Source organism: Schistosoma haematobium, chromosome 4, assembly GCF_000699445.3.
Source record: "Schistosoma haematobium chromosome 4, whole genome shotgun sequence".
Lineage (NCBI taxonomy): Eukaryota > Metazoa > Platyhelminthes > Trematoda > Strigeidida > Schistosomatidae > Schistosoma > Schistosoma haematobium.
In genome coordinates, this window is record NC_067199.1 from 33,511,068 (window position 1) to 33,533,271 (window position 22,204).

The 22,204-nt window shown below is 36.1% G+C and overlaps 1 protein-coding gene across 1 annotated transcript; it reads left to right on the plus strand.

The window, feature by feature from the left end:
* Window positions 1-264: 264 nt before the first annotated feature.
* Window positions 265-21,199, plus strand: ELOVL4 (Elongation of very long chain fatty acids protein 4). Its single transcript, XM_035732921.2, has 6 exons — window positions 265-1,066; window positions 7,485-7,885; window positions 7,923-8,191; window positions 11,074-11,373; window positions 12,955-13,128; window positions 20,421-21,199. Exons 2-6 carry the CDS (start codon window positions 7,819-7,821, stop codon window positions 20,475-20,477), a joined length of 867 nt encoding a protein of 288 aa, XP_035589907.1. The 5' UTR covers window positions 265-1,066; window positions 7,485-7,818; the 3' UTR covers window positions 20,478-21,199.
* Window positions 21,200-22,204: the final 1,005 nt, after the last annotated feature.

Genomic DNA, 22,204 nt, shown 5'->3' on the forward strand with positions numbered 1-22,204 from the left:
AACTAGAATAAGATATATTATGTGCTTAGAATAATGACTGACACTACACATTAAACAAGTAACCAATAGAACTTAAGGGGAACTGAATAGCTATTTGCACTGTAATTTTTGACTTCTCAGGAGTCAAATTCCTACATTAGTACAAATCTAGTGTCATCAAACCACATGTCGAGCATGGTATCACAACCATTGATTTAGAATACGATGGTCCCTTCGCTCTGCTTTATTCAATTCAGTACATAGTTATAATGTTTTGAATTCTTTGAATTGTAGTATGAACTAAGAGTCCCAGAAATAACGCAATTGAATTAAGAAGTGAGACACAAGCACAAACGAATGTATTGTATTTGGAATTCGAAATCAAGCATTCAACAAGTACCAAGGTATTATTAATTCGTTCAAACACCACAATAGTCCAGAAATTATCCGACATTTGATAAAGTAGACGAATAATATTGTGACGGAAGATGAAAATGGAGATCTCTTAGCGAAATCTGAGAACCACACAGTAATACTTCATTTGCAAAATACTAATCAACTGTCACAGACTTTGTTGTTCCTTCGTTTCCATACTAATCATTCTCTGTTCTCGTTCTCTTTTCTTCGATCTTCTCAGCCTTCTGCCTCTAAGCATTCCACTTTCGATTGATGATATATACTACTTATGTCTGTCGACATCAACAACGCATACCGCAACACACTATGTTAATGTTTTATCGTTATATCTAGAGCTTTTGATTCTTAACATACCGCGTATAACCTGAGCAATCAGACGTCAGAACCCTCCCGAGTCGAAAATGAGAAGACAGAAGACAAGTGAAATGAATTTTATTTCAAACAGTGTCAATTATGTCAATTGGTGTAACGTCCACGTTCTGCTGTGCCAAGTTTGCGTAGCAACACTCTGACCTTTGCGGGATGATCAAATATCTCTAGGTCAACCTTGAATACATCTTCGTATTTCTTGAACTATGATACAAATGTGACATCAACCAAACCATCAAAATGAAATCCATGGATAGAATTAATAATGTGGTCTCTATGAGGTTTGAAAGGATCATTTATGGTAAGTTAGATGTAATCATGAACAAGCCATTGTGAGTGAAGAGGTTATTCACTGTTCACATGTTTATATATTTACGATTTATTCTACCAACATATGCATATGGGTTGTAATTTTTACTTTTTTTTCTTCTACACAAATTCTAATCTCACTTTCACACAGAAAAAGTTGAAAAACCCAGGTCAGATTATATTTGGTTAAGAGATGGTAAAGACAGATAGTAAACCAAAGAATCTGCAAGAGTTTGGGAGTGTAAAATTTTCGGCGTAAAAAACAAAACATTGAGCAATTCACAAGAATTTAGGACATTATTAGCTTCTTGTAGTCGGCCCCAGCTGATCAGCATCCATAAGACAAGTGAGTTATCTCTCTACTTGTAACAGAAGAAAAAGGACTTGTCACTTAGTAAGCATAATGTATCTTTAACCATTAGAGAGATTCGGAATCTGGAAGTGAGGAGTAAGAGAATAATGGCATAACTAATAATCAATGAATAATGGGAGAGAGTAAACCATGTTTTCTGTCACTTGTTTATATTCATAATAATGACAATGGAGTCTGTTATATTCATGATATGTCTAGATATTAGGCGATCCATAATAAATTGCCTCATTGGTGAGCGGAAGTTCAGGGAATAGTTGATGAAGCTCTTCAGTGTCAAGGAATAGTGTCATTAGACTTTTGAATTTGGTAAAAGTGTCACAGTTACGTATGGGTATTGACAACCTGTTGCACAATAAACTATGCTTTACTATAAAAAACCTACAACGCATTTGTTTTCGGTGTTTTACGGTAAGTAGTGTACATGCGTTGTTTCTTAGTCTACAGGCTGGGTCATCGGTCATGGATCATAGTTGGGCAGGAGGTTAGAAATGAGAGTCCATATAATGCTTTGTAGAGAACTATTCGATTGTTCCTTAGCCTCAGTGCCATAAAGGTTCTAAAGGGATCTCGTTTTCGACCGACTACAAAAACATGGCATTACTGTTAACATTCAGAAATGCCGAATCGGAACTGACTTATTAGACTTTCTAGGACACACTATAGGTGAGCAAGGCATTCGACCACTTAAAACCAAAGTGGCGGCCATTCCGGATTACCCAGAACCGACCACCATCAAGCAATTACGCACGTTTAACGGCCTTGTAAGTTTCTATAGGCGGTTCGTACCAAAATGCGCTTCCCTTATGAAACCGCTACTCGACCAACTTCGTGGAAAAGCGAAATCCATCAAGCCGGACGACACTGTGCGGAAAGCATCCGCCACAGTTAAGGAACTTATCGCTAAAGCAACAATGCTTGCTCATCAGGACACCAAAGCAAACATTAGCATCGCAGTAGACGCATCCGACTCAGCAATCGGAGGAGTCCTACAACAATGGGCTAATCATTCCACGTAACCTTTGGCATTTTTCTCTAGACGGTTGCTAGACACTGAATTGAGGCACAGCACTTTCAGTAGGGAACTCCTAGCTATGTACTGTGCTGTACGGCATTTTCAACACTATATCGAAGGCCCAGAATTCACCCTTTACACTGGCCACGAACCACTTACCTTCTCTTTAAGCTCTCCTTCAGACAAGTACTCACCTCGTGAGTCTCGACAACTGGACTACATTTCACAATTTACTTCAGAAACTCAACACATTTCTGGAGTAAACAATGTAGTCGCAGACGCCTTGTCTCGAATAACTTCCTTGGACAGTTACAAAGGAATCGACCCCCTAAAACTCGCCCGGCTTCAAAAAGAAGACACTGATCTTTAGCACGAGTTATCGTTTACAGCCCTCAAGCTGCGCATCAAACAGGTGGGAACAAGTGAGGAAGCCTTACTTTGTGACACATCTACATTATCAACTCAACGTCTTGAATACGTTGCACAAACTTTCTCATCCAGGTGGTCGTGCAACCATCAAGCTTGTAGCAGAACGGTTTCGCTGGCCTGGCATGAATTAAGGCGTGAGGGAGTGGGCACGCTTCTGCGTAAGCTGCCAAAAATCTAAGGTTCTCAGACACAACGAATGTCCCTTGGGCTCTTTCAAAACTCCGGACGCTCGTTTCACCATGTTCATCTGGATTCGGTAGGACCTTTGACAGATTCAAATGGATACTCTTATCTCTTGATCAATCAACATATCAGATTTCTCATGTTATTGTACCAGATATGGTTTATTCTAATGATTCACACATTTCTGATGAAATTCCTTACAGATCTAAGGAAAATATGTTGGGTGAATCTAACCTTGATCGAGAACCTGATGTAGTTTTAATAGATGCTGATTTTTCTGATGATGTTTTACATTCATAATAAATTTGGAGAAAGTATTTCAGAAGAATCGAATCGTGGTGTCATATCAAATATTATTTGTCTTCATAATGCATTTATTTCTTGTGGGATCTCCGTATACTTGTTTGTATTTAATAAATATGTCCCCTCTCGATTTAGAACGTTTAAGTTTACTTTGAAAGAGTATTGTGAGTGCAGGAAGTTATTATTAAGTTCGACAGCACGTTTCTTTTGTGCTACCGTCTTTTGTGTACGTATTGTCTCTGTTCGGACAAACTTTCTGTCATCGTTACTAAAGGGGAAAAGTCATTGGAGTTGTGGAATCGAGTACAATTTCTTTGAATACGTCTTCGTGAACTAACCGGTATATGCAGATCTTTAGAGAACTTAGGTCTCCGGTATTCTAAAGGTGCGATCTGTTGATGATACTTCCGATGTTGTGATAAAATATATTGGTTAGTGTGTCGGCATTGTTTGCAGTAAAGAATGTTCCCCTATCAGTGCTTCTTAGGTAATTGTGGAAGTTATTCCAATCAACCATGCGATAGTTTCTCCGAAGTGATACAGTTTTACTTCTACCGGTTATGGTTTTTATATTGAGGCTACATATGACAATGTTATGATCACTACCTGGAGACCTTTTTTCAATATACACGGTATCGGGGTGAGGCCACTGGTAAAAACTAAGTCCAAGATATTTTGATGTCTGGTGGAGCTACTGACATACTGAGTACACTGTCCAAGCTCTAGACATTCAATAAATGACTCATAACTTTTTGGCGCCTTGGCTGGGAACCATGAAATTTCAGGCATGTTGAAGTCACCACAAATAAACTTTCCTGTGAATGGGAGGGATGGTGCTAGTGTGAATACTTCCGATAATACTGCTGTTTCACCTGTTGATGCGTTAGGTTGACGGTAGACACAGACGAACAGTAAGATAACGGAAATTGATGGCTTTAAAACAATTCACACCAAATCCTCCAGTTTGTTTAATTCAGGTATATCACATAATATAGTGAGCGTAAATAAAGCACTCTCCGCCTCGCCCTCTCAACTTATCACTCTGACATAGTAAATAGTTATCAAGAGATCTATTTAAGTTGGAAAGATTACTGTCAGTCCATGCTTTAGATATCATTATAAGCAATGGTTTATATATGGATGAAAACAGGGCTAAGTCCATCTTTTTATTGCAAATCGACCTAGCATTGATAAGACACATATTAAACAAGTGGCCTACAAAGTTAAAACGGGTGAGAGTACCTCGATTAAAGTTGTCATAGCCCTTGCGGGTATGATGTGGGTTAAAAGTGAAGTATTGAATGGTCTTCAGTTGCTCGATATTTGAATTGCTAGAGTTAGTGGTGGATGTGTCAAATGAGACAGTGAAGTTGCTTGAGTAGTTTACCCAGGAGGAAATGGTGGGAGTACTCTCTGATGGAAACCGTACGGGGGAAGCAAGTTTATGTTCCGCATGTGGTTTGAAATGACATGGGCTATTTGCTTCGTGCCATTAGGGACCGTATTCAAAAAATAATCTGGTGCAGGCCGACTGTGAGGTGTATTGTTATTTGTAAAATGGTCTTGATGCTTGAGTTCGTAGGCTCTGTTATAGCTACTTACGTTAGTGTGAGTGTGAGGAGGGTCTGCTGCACGTAACTGTAGGTAGACATAGAAGCCATTTTTATGTAGTGGGTTGGCACTGAAGGGTGTGAAAAGTTTTCTTCCTGAGAGTAATTACAGTTGTGATCCTGGGGAATCTAGACTGAATGTAGGGTGAGAAACCTATTATTATAATGGCTCATAATGGTTTTAGGCTTTAGAGGGTGAGTGGAATTATCAGTACTCTGGTAGTTTTTGTTAGTCTGTGTGTAAAAGGACTTGTTACGCTCAAGCCTACTTCCCGTTTCGCAACTAAGAGGTGCTGACGTCAGGTTATATGATATCAGCGGTGAGAACCTGTTCACTGTCGTTGGGATATCTATAGAGCAGTTGGGTTCAGTCTTACGTGTTTCCCTGTTTGGTATCTTGAATCTTGTCTTCCCACCCTTTTTCGTCAGAGCCGGATAGTTTCGTCGTCTCTGTGAGATGAATTTGGGTTCATTCGAGCCAACTTGTGGAGTATATTTAGGGGGTCTAATTATCAAGTGTATATGTTTAGTTTGATGTAGGTTGTCACACAGCTCACAGTTTAGTACTTTACTGAGCGAACAGCCGGGATTAGACATGTCGTTATGCTTTTTGGTGACAGTTGGTGTCCGTATCTTATCCAAAGGTTTCTGATCAGCAGACGCATCTAGATCTACAGAGTGAACTGCCATTTGTGGAGTGATGTCATGCTTATTGTTCATGTGCTTTTATCTATTTACTGTGCTGAAAATTGTCTCTAGCTGATTATCTACTTTAACATTACCATGCAATCCTATCACTTCACGTCTTCTTACACGACGTTGACAGGGCGTGAGGTCTGGAGTGACTTTTGTGCTTTTGTATGGAATTATTGAGCTAATATTTTTGCTCGAATCAATAAACTGTTTAGCATCGTTACAGCAGCCAAATCTAAACAGTAGAGGGCATGTCTATCTGTCTAACTTTTTCCAAAGAGGATGACTTGGCAGTTGGCGTTTACTATACCGCATGCTATGAGGCAAATATCCCTTAACTTATTTTGGTGTGTGCGGTCAGGGAGATTGTATGTAACTGCTTTGTAGGATGACACCACTCTTTTCATCACTTCTTCAGGCACAAACTCCAAAATACGCTCAGCTTTAGTGAGTTGCTCAAAATTTTTATCAGTATTAAGGTCTCATATGTGTGTGGGGGTCGTTACTTGTCCAAGTCTACCGTTAAATTCGACTAGAGAGTTTTGTAACTGATGGATGTCAGTGCTATGTCGATCAATGTTTTCGTATATATGAGATAAGCTATTAGACGCTTTGGTTTTTAGAATTTTAGATTTAGGCCTTAGTAAAACATGCTGTCTGGTAGACTGTGTTGACTTTTTGATGCACGTGGGTATATTGCCTTTATGTCAGCCAGTCTTACCGCCAGCATACTGTACGAAAAGATAGAGGGGTTGTCAAGAGGAGAATCAAGTAGTAATAGTGATATTTGTTCAGGGTTCAGAAGATAAAGTCTCAACATTGTCAGGTATTGAATCATCAGTCATAGAGGTTACAGATGTTGACCTATTATTTGGCTTAAGATTTGATGAAATTTCTCTTTTGCTAGAGTTACTTGTCATAATTTGAAGCTTGGTGAATAGAGGGCTCGTTAAATTAAATAGAATAGCTGAGTCCATAGTTATTGTTATGTATTAACCAGGCTAATGCTAAGATCAGAAACTATGTGTATATAACGTATTTCAAATATAAGGTGTTCGGTTATAACACAGTAGCGATCATTGGAATATATTTATTCCAATTAGTATGATCAAAAGACAGAGACGCGTCAATGTAGATTACTGGAGGCTTATACAAGGTATGAAGGAAACAAAGTACGCAATATTCGTATATTAATTAGAAACCGTCCGTTGAAATTATTTTCCTGGGGCAAAATGTGCTCGATATACAAGATAAGATGAAAATCTCAGTGGAAAACAGCCTACAAAATGGTAAGTCAAGAAACTTCTAAACCACGTGAAAAATTGTTACCACTTTGAAATTTCGCGCCAGCACCGAATCATCCCAACATGAGTATCCTGTCAACAAATTACCAACATATTATTTGGGGTGACGCTTAAAAGATTGCATACCAAAAAGTGAAAACACCGGGTACCCCCACTACTTTTTGATTTGAAGTCGCCATAACTAGATGTGCTCTCTAAGTAGAGGTAAACGTAGCTTCCTCAGTGTATAGCTTAAATAAGAGATTTGACAAACATGTACTCATCCACAAATTACCTTCTCCCACGTGGATCAGTTGTGCCGAATTAATGTCTCATGATATACTACTGTTATCACTTTCACATGTCAGTAACTACCTTCTGTTCCGCTTATTGTTATATGCGTTTTAACTTCGGCCTTGTCATACTGTCTTTATTACCAATAAATTAACTTATTGATTTTTTCCTTGAAACGATCGCATCCTGATATCGCCCGAATTACCACTTTATTATTTTCCATATTGCAGCCAACCAACCTCCTGCCTAGCACTGTGATAGCTGCTGATATCCCAAAGCTCAACTGCTCAGAGAAAATCGTGCTCACTGGAATTGTTAAGTATACACATCCACAAATTGGTGCAATCAAATGGCTAGACTGCCATCAAGTGTACATTGCCAGATATCTAGAGTTTTATCGAAAAGAAAAGAAACAGAGACAAAGAAATAAATCTGTTTGTAGTAACTTGTGGCGAAAGATATTGAAAACTGATTCATGTAATTCTGTTTTAATTTGTTAATTTTATCATTGAACATTATCACACATATTCTTTTCTGTCATCTGTTTCTAATCGCCTATTGGAAATGAACGTAGTAGGTGAATATATAGACTGGATGAACAGGATTTTTAAAACAAGCATGGAAAGAGCAGGTATTTATCGATTAGGATGTGTTTGTATCCCATATAGACCCCAGAGTCTCTTCGATGTTCCTAATGAGTTCAGTGAATGGTTTATTATATGTGATCATTGCCTACCTAACATTAGTTCATTATGGGTTAAAGTTCATGAAAGGAAGGAATCCTTTTCGTATAAATGGACTCGTTTTTGTGTATGATTGGATCATGGTAGTTATAAATGCCTATATGCTATATGAATCTATAGCAGTCGCATTTAATGAAAATTATTCGTTGTATTGTCAAAAGGTTGATTACAGCTCAAATCCTAACGCCTTGAGAGTAAGTTTTTCTATTTTGAGATCTTTTTATCGTTATGGTTTTTGTTTAAACCTTGTTCTTAATACTGTCCTATCAACAACTTATCACCTGATTAAGTAAGCACTTACTAATGATTAGTCATGACAGCTCCAAAAGAACCACTGCTTATCTTCTTTGCTTTTTCAGTTTATTAACTACTGGTACTCATGTGATCTCCGATTTCAGGTTTAAAACCCGAAAATTCCGCTTAAAAGCGTGTATTCAAGTTAACTTGGCTGAAAACATATTTCATCTCTTTTTTGGAATGAAATTATCATTTTTCAATTAAGTTCTTGCTGCAAGCTGTTGAAGAATCTTAAAATGTTACATATGATCAGCAGGTCATAAAACAAATATAACTAGTATAACAGACGCTTGTAAGTTGGAGAAGATTTACTACTTCACTAATCAACGAACAACTTGTACGTTTGCAGGTAAAAACAGTACCTAAAATCACTATTATATCACATAAAATATGGAGTTTTCTGGAAGAAACCATAATCTAAGTAACTAGGCAAAAAGTAACAAGAGCCTGGGTAAGTAACCTGTCATTGGCAGGACAGCGTCACCATCAAGTGTCGGTTCAAGACATTTCTTTCACTGGAACATTGTACGTTGTTGACGCTGATCTAATTCTTCTTGATCTTGCCTTGTCTTACAGTGTTCATTTGCCTCGTAAGGCCATTAGTATCGTTTGTAATTAACTTTTGTTTGCTATGTCTACACACAATTGCTAATATTTTTGAACACATTTGATTCTTTCCAAAGTTATGCAAGGACTTTTTGACCAAAGCCAAACGTCTCTTTAGTGTTCCGACCCAAAAAACTAGCTCCCTGACTAGAACAAGTTGCCCATTAATTTGTTTTCAATTTAAACTACATTGGTGCAATTCAATGGGCAAGTGCAGACGTTTACCTTGAGAAGTCAGTCATTTACAGCGTAGAACCAGGCACATATGTGCATCGGTCCAAGTTGCCATACCTCATTAACACAACAACACAAGTACCAAATTTATAGAATTAGTTACTTCAACGGTAGTAATATGTTAAAAAAGATTGCATATAAACATATGATACAGGTAGAAGGCCTTAGTTCATACAAACAAGGTGTAAAGCAATTTTAATTTCATGGTTTAAGGGCAGACAAAGGATGTACACACCTACGCCATTGTGATCGATTCTGAGCCATGTCACACAGTCTCCAACTACCGCTTACGGTAGTCGCACGGTCCCCAACCAAGTAGTCTGCATGTCCCAACATGGCTCAGATCAGAAGTTAGTGACTTTATGGACTGATGTCACGTTTTGGTTTGGTAGCCCCTAACTTTCTTCCATCCGTCTTCAACACTAATCATCATTGCGTGCCATGATAATCGGTAGTTGGGCATGCGTAGTACATGTCCCAACCACCTTAGTCGATGAAGTTTCACAACCTCATGAACTGATTTACCATAAATCCTAATACCTAGTGTCAAACTTCACTGTTACTTACCCGGTGATCCCAGTAGATGCGAGCAATATTTCTAAGACATCTGTGATCAACTACTAGTAACTTACGAGTATCCTCTACGCTTAATGACCACGCTTTTTAGCCGTAAAGTAGAACGGAACGAACTGCCGCTCAGTATACTTGTTCTTTAATTGATAGATGGATATTTCTCCTTCACCGTAGGTAAAGTAAATTGGCGAAAGCTAAACGAGCTTTTCGGATCCGCGCAGTGATTTCGTCAGACACTAACCCATTAGCGCTGACCAGACTTCCAAGATAAGTGAAGTTGTCGACGCGTCCGACCAAAAGACTCTGCGTTTCATCAATGTCTTTGAGAAAACACTAAAATAAAATGATGAGATTGCTGAAATTATTTCTCAAATGAGAGCTGAAGTGATACAAATAGCTATCCACTACACATACATATTTATTTAAACACATAAAAATTGGTAAATAGAGGCACCTAATAGATATGCACCACATAAATCATTCAATTTATGTGAGGGCTGGGATATTGCCTGTGTTATCAAACCGAGGCAGATGGTTCTCTCAGGAGGCCACTCCTGAAGCCTTTGACATAGAGGTCTAATCCGCAAGGCAATGGAGCAACTTTAGGAGATGCAGTCCCGTGATAACCGTAACCAAAAAAAGATCCATACGCCATTTATTTCGTTGGGATCCTGCAGCTCATGTACACCATTGGTTTGGAATCAGGGTTTTCCGACTCCTCTAGGTATATCCTTCGTATCCACCAACCCGGTTAAAGCGCCGGACATTCGCTTTTTGTCCTCTCAATTTTATAAACAATCTTGCTGCAGGAAGGCACTGGTTGTATGCATGTGGCTATGTGTGAGCATTTCCAGAGGGAGAGCTGACTCTCGGCCGAACCAGGGCATTTGGGGGTATGCATACATATACATACAATCAAATAGTTCTAGCTTCAAATTATGGCTAAATAAATATTAGAAAAGAGCATCCATTTCTCAAATAACTAAATGTGTAGTAGAGAAATAAAGCCATAATTTATATGCAGACTACTTAAATGGTACTGTAAATGGCAGTTACTCATCGGATGATAGTAAGCTATAGGAGACGAAAAATGTAAGTCAAAAGATATGATTTGTTCTTAGTACCTAAATGGGTATCAAAGTGGTAACCGTGAGACCTACCTGTCCCGTGTTCGATCTATACACTTTTAAGGGAGTTGGGAACGTAACAGGTTAGTTATCCAATGCTTTTTTGTTTTGCTAGCTCTTCAACCAAGACCAGTCTGTAGTGACAAAACTATCTTCATCACTATAAGTTATCGGCTACTTTTGTTTGAAATAAGAAAGTAATATATGAAATTGTTTCTATTTTCTATTTTGCTATACAGTTAGTCCGAGCTATTTGGTTATTTCATATATCAAAAGTGATAGAATGTTTAGATACATTCTTTTTTATAATTCGTGGTCGAACACATCTTGTCACATGGTTACATGTCTATCACCATTGTACAATGATTCCGATAACATGGGCTGGAGTGAAATGGGTAGCTGGGGGTGAAATATTCCAACCTGTCGCAGTCAACTGCACGATTCATGTGATTATGTACAGTTATTATGCATTTGCAGCTCTTGGACCTAAATGGCGAAAATACTTGTGGTGGAAACGTTACCTAACAATGCTACAAATGGTTTGTTCTTTTTTTTCGAAAATAAGCTAACACTTGTGTACTACATTTTTTGTTGGTGATGAACAATTGCTATCTATTATTTTATAACATTTAACCATTTAGAAAATGGAATATCTTATCTGATGTGTATATTTGGCGGACTATACTACACGGTTGAAATTGTTCATAAACATGTTTCAAACTGCCAAATGCCAATAGATCGTAGAATTCGTCCGTTTATCCTAGACCATCAATTAAACCTTTGGCAAAGGGTCATAAATTGTATTTAGAAGGTCAATTTAGTGTTAATTTAATAATTTCATGTTTGATTACTATCAAAGTACAATTTGAGTGTATATATATCCAACACTTATTTATATTCATATAAAGTGAACAACAAAACTCTAAAGCAAAAGACTAAGAGAAAGAATAAAAACAGCAAAAAAGATGCTTTAGGATTTTTTTGGCCAATTCAAACTGATTATATGAAATAAATTTGAACTAAAAAACTATTTCGTTAGTCACTTCATCTCAATTTTCTCTTAAGAAAATGAATTCACATGGAATTATTATATAGTTCGTGGGTGAATATAAAGAATTTATATACTTGAAGAAACGTTTTTGTACTTTATTCTTCTTTCCTTTCCTTGGATCCATTTTCGACAAACAGTACCAACTTTCAGTATTTAGAAGGAGGTTGTTGAATTTTCACAATATGGATCAGCAACAGATCTTAGACAATCCTTGAAGAAAAAGATCTGGATGGTTAGTTTTTTTTAAAACGGGACTCTTCGGGTCTATGGATCCATGGCATCACCACTTTGTGTGAGAGTTTAAAGGTTTTAGGTTTGATCTCTTGAAGGACTTACCACATCAGGACAAAATAACTATCAAGTGCCTTCTGATTTTCCAACTAACATCAGCTGATGACGTATGATACCAGAAGTTTTTATTTGATAAACGGTATTCAATAGTAAATTTTCGCCTATCAAGGATTTTTTAAATTTTCTTGGCAGTCGAATTTCATCAGGGGTCCAAAGCTCTGAAGTTCATCCGGTGAAGTCGAGTTTAAAGCTCACAGACGCGATAAAGTTTACTTAATGTTGTAGTTCATTGGTTCAAATAACTGAAACTTAGCTGGTAGATCTTCAGGTATAACTCTGTATCTGTCTTAGACAATTATTCCAATTCTTATAAAACACATGTGACTTAGCGTCTAGTAAATAACATTTTGCTTAGATGTAGAGTGTATTTTCGATTCAGATACCAAAGCAAATGACTTGTACAACGTATGAACTACAATTCACAAGAATTCGCACTGTTAGATAGGTGGTTTAATTGTAAAGTTTTCATCGTCTTTCTAGACAATACTATCAAAACACAATTCTATTTTTGATTTTGAGTTATAAATTTTTTTCGATTCTCTCAAAATCATATTCACTGTAAGTTGGCAATTTGAACGGATGTAACCAATCGAAACTATTTATTGAATAGGAATTTTCAGTTTTCAATATACCTAATTATTTTTCTAAGTATTTTTTTTAGAAAAAGAGTTGAATGATTCCATATCACACTTGTTTTCTCCTTCTTATGCTCATATAGATTCAATTTAGCTATGGAATGCTTTATTCTTACATTTCGCTTTACAACCAATGTGGTCTGAAGGAATTTGTATATTACATCAATTTGTTTTATCAAGCCAGTCTTCTATTACTTTTCTATAATCATTATCACCATGCATATCATAAATCGAAAAACCAAAAGTTATGTAAAGCAGTAAGTATATGTTTATGTGAATGCTTTTCGTCGTTTTTTTCTAAAACTTTATCTTTGCCACTGAAATATTTCTACCGATAGATATTTTGTCCACAAGAACCGAATATGAATGAGAAAAAATAAATACTGTTAACAATTAGGCTATATGGCTTAGATGTTCATGTTAACCGTAAGGAACTTAAATAATTTATAGATTTAAAACATACTTGTAAGACAATAATGAGAAATATTCCAGTCTTGTCTACTCGATAAAATTTTATTTAGTAGTCAGTCAGTCATTTACAGCGTAGAACCAGGCACATATATGCATCGATCCAAGTTGCCATACCTCATTAGCACAACAACACAAGTACCAAATTTATAGAATTAGTTACTTCAACGGTAGTAATATGTTAAAAAAGATTGCATATAAACATATGATACAGGTAGAAGGCCTTAGTTCATACAAACAAGGTGTAAAGCAATTTTAATTTCATGGTTTAAGGGCAGACAAAGGATGTACACACCTACGCCATTGTGATCGATTCTGAGCCATGTCACACAGTCTCCAACTACCGCTTACGGTAGTCGCACGGTCCCCAACCAAGTAGTCTGCATGTCCCAACATGGCTCAGATCAGAAGTTAGTGACTTTATGGACTGATGTCACGTTTTGGTTTGGTAGCCCCTAACTTTCTTCCATCCGTCTTCAACACTAATCATCATTGCGTGCCATGATAATCGGTAGTTGGGCATGCGTAGTACATGTCCCAACCACCTTAGTCGATGAAGTTTCACAACCTCATGAACTGATTTACCATAAATCCTAATACCTAGTGTCAAACTTCACTGTTACTTACCCGGTGATCCCAATAGATGCGAGCAATATTTCTAAGACATCTGTGATCAACTACTAGTAACTTACGAGTATCCTCTACGCTTAATGACCACGCTTTGCCGCCTCATATTTCGTTCTGTTCTACACTTTTTAACATACTATTGAGGATGATTCTATTCACTCGTTTATCATTCTACTTAATTACTTTTTATTATTTCAAATGTATATATAGTTATAATTATTTATTGTCTGATAATAGGTTTATTTACTCAGATTTCAGTTACACCTTTAGTACGAGGTCTGCGTAATACAAACAGTATACTTAACACAAAGTATGTAGGGAAAAACTCGGACCATTGTCCTATCGTTTGAAATTTGAAGGCTCTGATCGCTAAAATACAACTATTAATTACTATTCAAGTTGCATTACGAATCTTATAAATGACAACAATCAACGTTCATTATGTTGTTTCGTAGTGTACGTTTTTATTATATGTTGGTTACTTCCACTTGGTTATTTAAATGAACAGAACAAGGGAGAAAGTGTATGCTCAGTGGCTGGAAACAAACAATAATATGCCACGAACCTAAACTTCCCGATAGTTTCGAGTAGTCAACAAAGTTTTTCTACGGTCATGGGCCAGTGAATTCACTGCGGAGTTCAAACCCTTGTTATCCAGCGTCACTGTCAGAGACGTTGCTAGTGAGCTGGTTGAAATGTTCGAGATGATCAATAAAATTAATCGACGCCAATGATTGAACTAACACTCGACGACCGATCGAGGAAAGTATTACTTGTATACTTATTTACTTACACCTGTTACTCATCGCGGAGGAGAATAGGCCAATGACCATCATTCTCCACTGAACAATGTCCTAGACAATCGTTCCCAGTTGTTATTCATCTTTTTCACATCTGTTTCCGTTTCCCAATGCAATGTGTTCTTTGGTCTTCCTCTTTTTCGTTTCCCTTCAAGATTGCAAGTTAGTGCTTGTCTCGTGACGTAGTTTGATTATTTCCGTAATATATGTCCTATCCATTTACAGAGTCTTTTCCTAATTTCCTCTTCAACTGGAAGCTGGTTTGTTTTCTCCCACAGTAGGTTGTTGCTGATTGTATCCGACCAACGGATATTGATTATCTTTTGTAGATAACTGTTAATAAACCTGCACATTTCGTTGATGATCGTGGTGGTTCACCAAATTTCAGCTCTGTACAGTAGAAATGTCTTGATGTTCGTGCTGAAGATTGTGACTTTGATGTTAGTTGTCAGTTGTTTTCAGTCCCAAATATTGTTCAACCGTAGGAATGCGACCCTTCATTTTCCAATCTTCACCTTTACATTTGCAACAGATCCTTCTTGTTCATCAATGGTGCTGTCCAAGACATGAAAATTTCCACTTATTTCAAGGTTTCTCTATCAAGTGTTATTGGGTTGGTGTTCTCCGTGTTGTATTTAAGGATTGTGGTTTCTCCCTTGTATATATTGAAGCCTATTGATTCAGAGGCTTCTGCCACACTGGTTGTCTTGACCTACATTTGTTGGTATGTTAGGTGATCTTTGAAGTCCAAATTGTCTCATTACATGCAAGTTATTCATTGTGTCCCGTACTTCCCCTCATATACGGAGTTCTTCAAAATCTAGTCAACCACCAGAAGAAAGAGAAAAGGGAGAGAGTAAGCAGCCTTGTCTAACTCGAGTTCTCACTTGGAATGAGTCTGTCAACTGTCCTCGACGCATGACTTTGCACTGTAATCCGTCGTATGAATTCCGTGCGATGTCGACGAGCATCTTAGGTACATCAGAGTGTCAAAGAAGGTTCCATAAGGTTCTCCTATCCACACTATCAAACGCTTTCTCATATTCATGGACGTTAATGCATAGTGACGAATCCCATTCAATTAATTGTTCAACGATGATCCGTAGTGTGGCGATTTGGTTTGTGCGCGATCGATTCTTACGGAGTCCAGTCTGTTGATCTCGATGTTGGGAGTCTACTGAATCTTTCATCCGGTTCAGCAACACTGTTGAAAACTTTTTCTGGTGCCGATAGTAGTGCGATGCCTCTGTAGATCTTAGTGGCTCTTTATCTGACTTCAATATAATCGTATGAATGATTTTTATCAAAATATTCATGTCGCCAATCCTCGTATATAATTCGCGTTGGTGAATTACGGAATTAAGTAAATCAAATACGAGAATGGGTTTGAATATGTATATTCCATACAACTGTTGATCCAGACTAACGATCTGAGATGTGAGCGAAACGAAATGACGAGCGGTGGAGAAGGCGTGTAAACCAACTCGATTTAACCAAGTGTGAATCGATATTTATAGTCAGTCAAGGTTGATAAGCGAATAATTAACAAGGTCAAAATGCGACTCAAGAATAATGAATAAGTTGGCTTGTCCGTAAGCTAGAATAAGTTATGTGGGCTTTACATAGCAACCGACACTACAAGTAATCACATTTGCTCAGATTTCCTTTCTTTCGTATCTTAATGAGACATCCTTGTCTCCAATCTGTTGGCTGTCGTTCATCATCCCAAATCTTCTTGAATAGATTGTTGAGCATGTTTGCAGTTACTTCAGTGCTTCGGCTGGTTTACTGTCAGGTCCAGCTGCTTTACAACCCCTGATTTTTTTGATGGCCATCCTGATTTCTTTGATCGTTAGTGGAGTGACATTTATAGAAATGTCGGTGTGTATTGCTTAGATATCCGGTGGATTCGATGGAGCTGATCTACTCAAGAATACCTCGAATTGTTCTACCCATCTGTTCCTCTCTTTTTGAATCTCAGTGATTGGTCCTTGAGTGGTCTCTCTGGTTTACTATAGTTCCGTACCAGTTTCTTCGTCATGTCATACTGTTGTTTCATATTTCCTTCTCTTGTAGCTTTTACCCTTGTTGTTGCCCAATCCTAGTAGAGCTACAAACGGAATTATTACTTATATCGTCCAAATGTAGTCAGATTTTTTCTTGATAGAATAACGTTTATCACACTGTAAAACGAAAATGTTTTCAGAATGGGTTTTGTGGAGATTTTAGAAATTTCACAGATTGAAATCATGAGTCAGTTGAAGCTAGTGTTTGAAGAAACTAACTTCTAGTCTGAGCCATGTTGGTAGATTCAGACTACTTGGTTGGGGTCCGCGTGACTATCGGAACCAATGATTGGAGACTCTTGGTGACATCCACGATCGTGCATGCGCACTACTGAGGAGTCCCATCTGCTCACTAGTGACTGACTTCAAGAGATACTCCTGGAGTTCTAGTGGGAAGCCGTTACCAGTGGAGTTCAACCAGGTCTGTTGTGAGATATCAGCTCACTGAAGACAATGGTATATGGTGGCGCAACTTCGTGGATTGGTTGAAGTTAGACATTAACACCGTTGGATGCCGGCTCAGTGGTCTAGTGGTTAAGTGCTCGCGCGCGAAGCCAGTAGGTCCTGGGGTCGAGCTCCGCGTGGTGTGGGATCGTGGATGCGCACTGCTGAGGAGTCCCATACTAGGACGAAACGGCCGTCCAGTGCTTCCAGGTTTTCAATGGTGGTCTAGCTTCAACTGACTCATGATTTCAATCTGTGAAAATGTTTTCGAAAATTTTCACAGTTCTGTCAGTGGAAAGTTCAATTCGAGATAAATTCACGTTATTTTTTTATTTATAGGAAAAACAGTTTTTATCGTATTTTCTATTGAACAGGCACAAAACATACTGATGAATATGCGCAGGTGGAAAGGCAGATATATAGATTTGTTAGGTCGTATGACTCATTTTATACATTTATTCTAATGGATAAGTAAAAACAAAACAATCTCGAACACGTTTTGGCTTCTTATCCTAACGTGTATACACTACTCTAATTATTTAAGATTATACTAATTATCATATTTATAAACAGCGTTCTAGAGACTTGTAACCGTTTAGAGAGAACGAAATAAACAAGAAAAATTATTATTTCTCCTAAGTGTATTTCTCAATAAACGTCTCATTATTAGTTTGCATATGGAAAATATTGAATGTTACGAGATTAAGTGAACAACACAAATTATGAATGAAAATCCATTCAATATACTGTAGACTGTGTATGCATGATATGAAATATCAATCACTTCAAAGGAAGGAATTTCTTTGAAAAGAAAAATTGTATTCATTGTAACGTTTTTTTTTCAACTGCAGTTATAAAGTAATTAGATGAGTCTGTTTATTTAACCTTTACATATGTCAAATAAGTTTTTTTTCCCATGACCTTACTTATGATTGGTTGTCATTTGAGATTGTTATCGTTGTATAAATTTTACATTTCCTATGTCTGATTTTTAAGCAGTTATAGTCCTTGACCGTATAACTTGTTTGACCTTTGATATTATTGGTCAATTAGCTAGTTCTGTTTCATGGTTTACTATTTGGGAATTTTCCTTGTCGGAATTTTGTATACTGTTGTTCATATTGGTCAATATAAAGGATGAAGTGTTTGTTGATATTAGCTGATTGACATCATTTCTCGGTGTAAATAGTAACAGTTTATGTGACGTTCTAAAAAGTTATTTATTTATAACAACTGCAACTGTTTAATATACCTTGCTTTCGCTAGAACTGTTAGTGGGTGGTTGCTCGTTTTCTCAAATACTTAAAGTTTATTCCCTTTACAATGGATGCACTTCAGTCATGCGAATTGTACGAATTGTGTGTAACATGTAAGAAGCTTGAAACATCCTTACGAATTGACTTCATTGGCGTAGATTCAGTGTGTGTGTGTGTGTGTAAAGTAGTGATAATCACTCAGTCTTCACATTTCACGTAGTAGTTAGGATAGTGAAAGCAGGTTAATACTGATCGGCACTCATGAATTAGTAGTATTTAATATTATTACTAATGACTGAATGTGTCAGAGACAACACATGTATCTATATGAATATTCGTAAAGATTAGAACGAACAGTTTGACAAAAATTGGGCGCCGAGTATTGAGAAGTCGTTATATGTGAAAATTATATATATTATTTAAATTTCAATCGCTGAGATTATTTCAAATATAATTTTCACATAATTATTTCAAACAGGTGTGAATCGTCCCAAGTGCAGTCACGACCTAGTAGCCAAAACTCGGTTTACAACTGTTAGGTTAGAGATACCATTCTCACTTAACTCAAGTATTAGGGAGATTGGTAGAATCACCAGAGCTCATAAAGAAGTGTAACATCCAGCTAAATAAATAAATCTACACCCGGTGAATAAATTATGTTAAGAAGTAAAACTACTAGGTTTAGGGCTTTCTATTTGTTGCATAAATCAAACTCTCTCCATAACTTTAATAACAATGAATAAAATGACTTTGAAGTTATTAAATTAAGTAACGATCGGTAAAAATATTCCATTAGAGCTTTATTTTAGACACTTTTATTAGATGTAGACATTTATAGCTAACTGAACTGTGATGATGAATATGAGAGTCGTAAACTGCTAGGCTAATTGTTGTTGCTTAACGTCAATCACAAAGGGGATTGTGAGTTATATGGGTTCTGGTTTCAGGAGACTGGAATTCAGTGATTAATATTTCAAAGTGCTCTAAATTAGAATTCATAACAATCCTGTGAAATAACTAACTTCTCTTGTGTTTAGAATACATAGTATCGGCCTACTAATACTTGTCTTCATCTCTCTGCTCATATGCCTATTTCTACTGAATTTTCGTAACTGTTGTATTTTTCTTACGCTGTTTTATATGGTGTAAACACTAGAACTTGAGTGTTTTCAGATCTCCAAGGTTGAATGTTTAATGAGAAGAGTGTCATGTGAAGTATCACATGGAGCTTCAGCTGTGGGCTTTTTTATATGAATGGATAGTTACAATACATCTCAATCATGCTGAAGCTACTTTTGTAAATAAATCTTATTATTACGTAAATCATGAACATAATTACTAAATGAATAGAAAAATGTTCGTATTGATTACGAATTAAGTTTTCAATTATTATTTATATTGAATGGATGTACTAATTCTATTGATTTTATGAAAATGTATCAACAACTGTATCACAACCGTTAGTTGTTCATTTCATATGAAAAAAGTCTTTACTTTCTCATTTTCCTAGGTTATTTGCTTGCAACAATGTTGTATGGTTGAATGGGAATCAACAGAAAACATTAGTCCTAGGTTCGATGCTAGCTGGTACTTGTTAATAAGGGATATCTATAATTGTGAGGTGGATGATACGTAGGATTTTAGCTATCATCACACAGTATGAGTCTGAATTGTTACCATTGAGCTATTCGGGTGACAATCAACCTGTTTAACTGACTGAGATATTCGTGTTGACTAATCACTGATTATTAACTATTGTGTGTATATTAATCATTTAAGAAATTTGTATATGTTTGTGTACCGAAGTAATTTCTTGTTTTGTTTATTTTTCACATTTCTACTATTAACGCACTTATTTTCTGTTTCTTTTTTTTTTCTTTTAATTTAGACCGATGACAATTCAATAGACATTCATACAAATGGAAATATTAAAAAGGATGAATGAGATTAATCTATATTATTTGGTTCTTTCAACCATTAACTGACAATATCTTGAATATTATAAAGATATATGTAAAATGTATATTTTTTACAATGACAAATAATACGAGAATGTATACATTGAATAAAATTAATTTTCGATGTTATGAAATTATGATACAATCTCTAAACTAGTGAAAACATACTTCTTCTTTTCTTTTTTCCTTTTTGTTTAATTCTTCTCAAAAGTATTGACATAATACTTTTCTATTTATATGAATTAATATCGTTTTAAAAATTTCTAAGTGTACCACTTTCTTGTTTATGTGTAATAGTAAACATTTTGTGCATAGACTTTATTTCTTTGTCTAGACCATTTTCATAAACGTATTCTTTTCTAAAGAAAAGTATTGATAATTTGTGTATGTGTAATGAATTCAGGTAGGTCAATTATTTATGTATTTGTACGCCTACATTGTGTGTAGAGATCTTGACGATCAAGTTAGAAGGTAAAATACTTAATCATCAAATTTTAAGTTGTATATTTAAATTGTTATTTAGTTATTTTAGTTGAGAAAACCGAGGAGTATTTACAGCCGTAATACACAAAAGTGATCAATCAAACTTAAGTAAATGAAGGTGTCAGTGGTTTCTGGGTTAGATAATCATTTTGATTGTACAATATTAATTATTAGTAAACTGCCTCTCTTTATTCAGATAATTTTTGTTATTGTAATTAATCTTCACAATAAATACTTAAATTGAGTTTATCAAAGTTAGATTTTACAAAAACTAAGGCATATCGATTTCTGAAAAGACGTAATTCGAAAGGGAAACACGAAATTCAGCTAAGGGATCTCTTTTCAAAGAATTAATTATCAAACTTTACAATTATATATATATATATATATATATATATATATATATATATATATATATATATTGATTCTGTGAGCGCATTTGAACCATAAATAAACATGATGAAATAATAGAAAGATTACGTAGTGTAAACAATAACAACAAAGAGTGTGTGTATGTATATGTGGAAATAAAAAGCCTTACAAACTTAATAAGTCAATAATGGATTGTAATTTGAAGGGAGTGAGATAGTTAAAACGTTTTGTTACACTAATTAAAGATATTCGAGGGATTAAATGAAATAAAGTGATATCAGAAACAATTATGAATAGATTTGTGGGGATATGAGAAACAAATAATAAGGAGTGATAAATACTATCAAATACGAAATCAATGGAACCAAAATGTGATGATAGTTTGAGTAGATTTGTACGTATTCGATAAACAACCTGCAGATAAGTGAGGCGGTTTCGATCTAATTTATTCTAATCACTACAGGTTGGTTTTATGGTTGTTTATACAATACGTACAAATCTACTCAAACGTTTTCATGCTCAACTACTTAAAACATCAGAATCTTTTAGCATCCATAAAACGAAACGGGAACTGTGCGTACAAAACAAGTATTCTTATCGTTATCTTCACAGTGGTCTTGAAATATTATCACATTTTGGTTCCATTGATTTCGTATTTGATAGTATTTATCACTTCTTATTTGTTTCGCATATCCCCACAAATCTATTCATAATTGTTTCTGACATCACTTTATCTCATTTAATCCCTCGAATATCTTTAATTAGTGTAACAAAAACGTTTTAACTATCTCACTCCCTTCAAATTACAATCCATTATTGACTTATTAAGTTTGTAAGGCTTTTTATTTCCACATATACA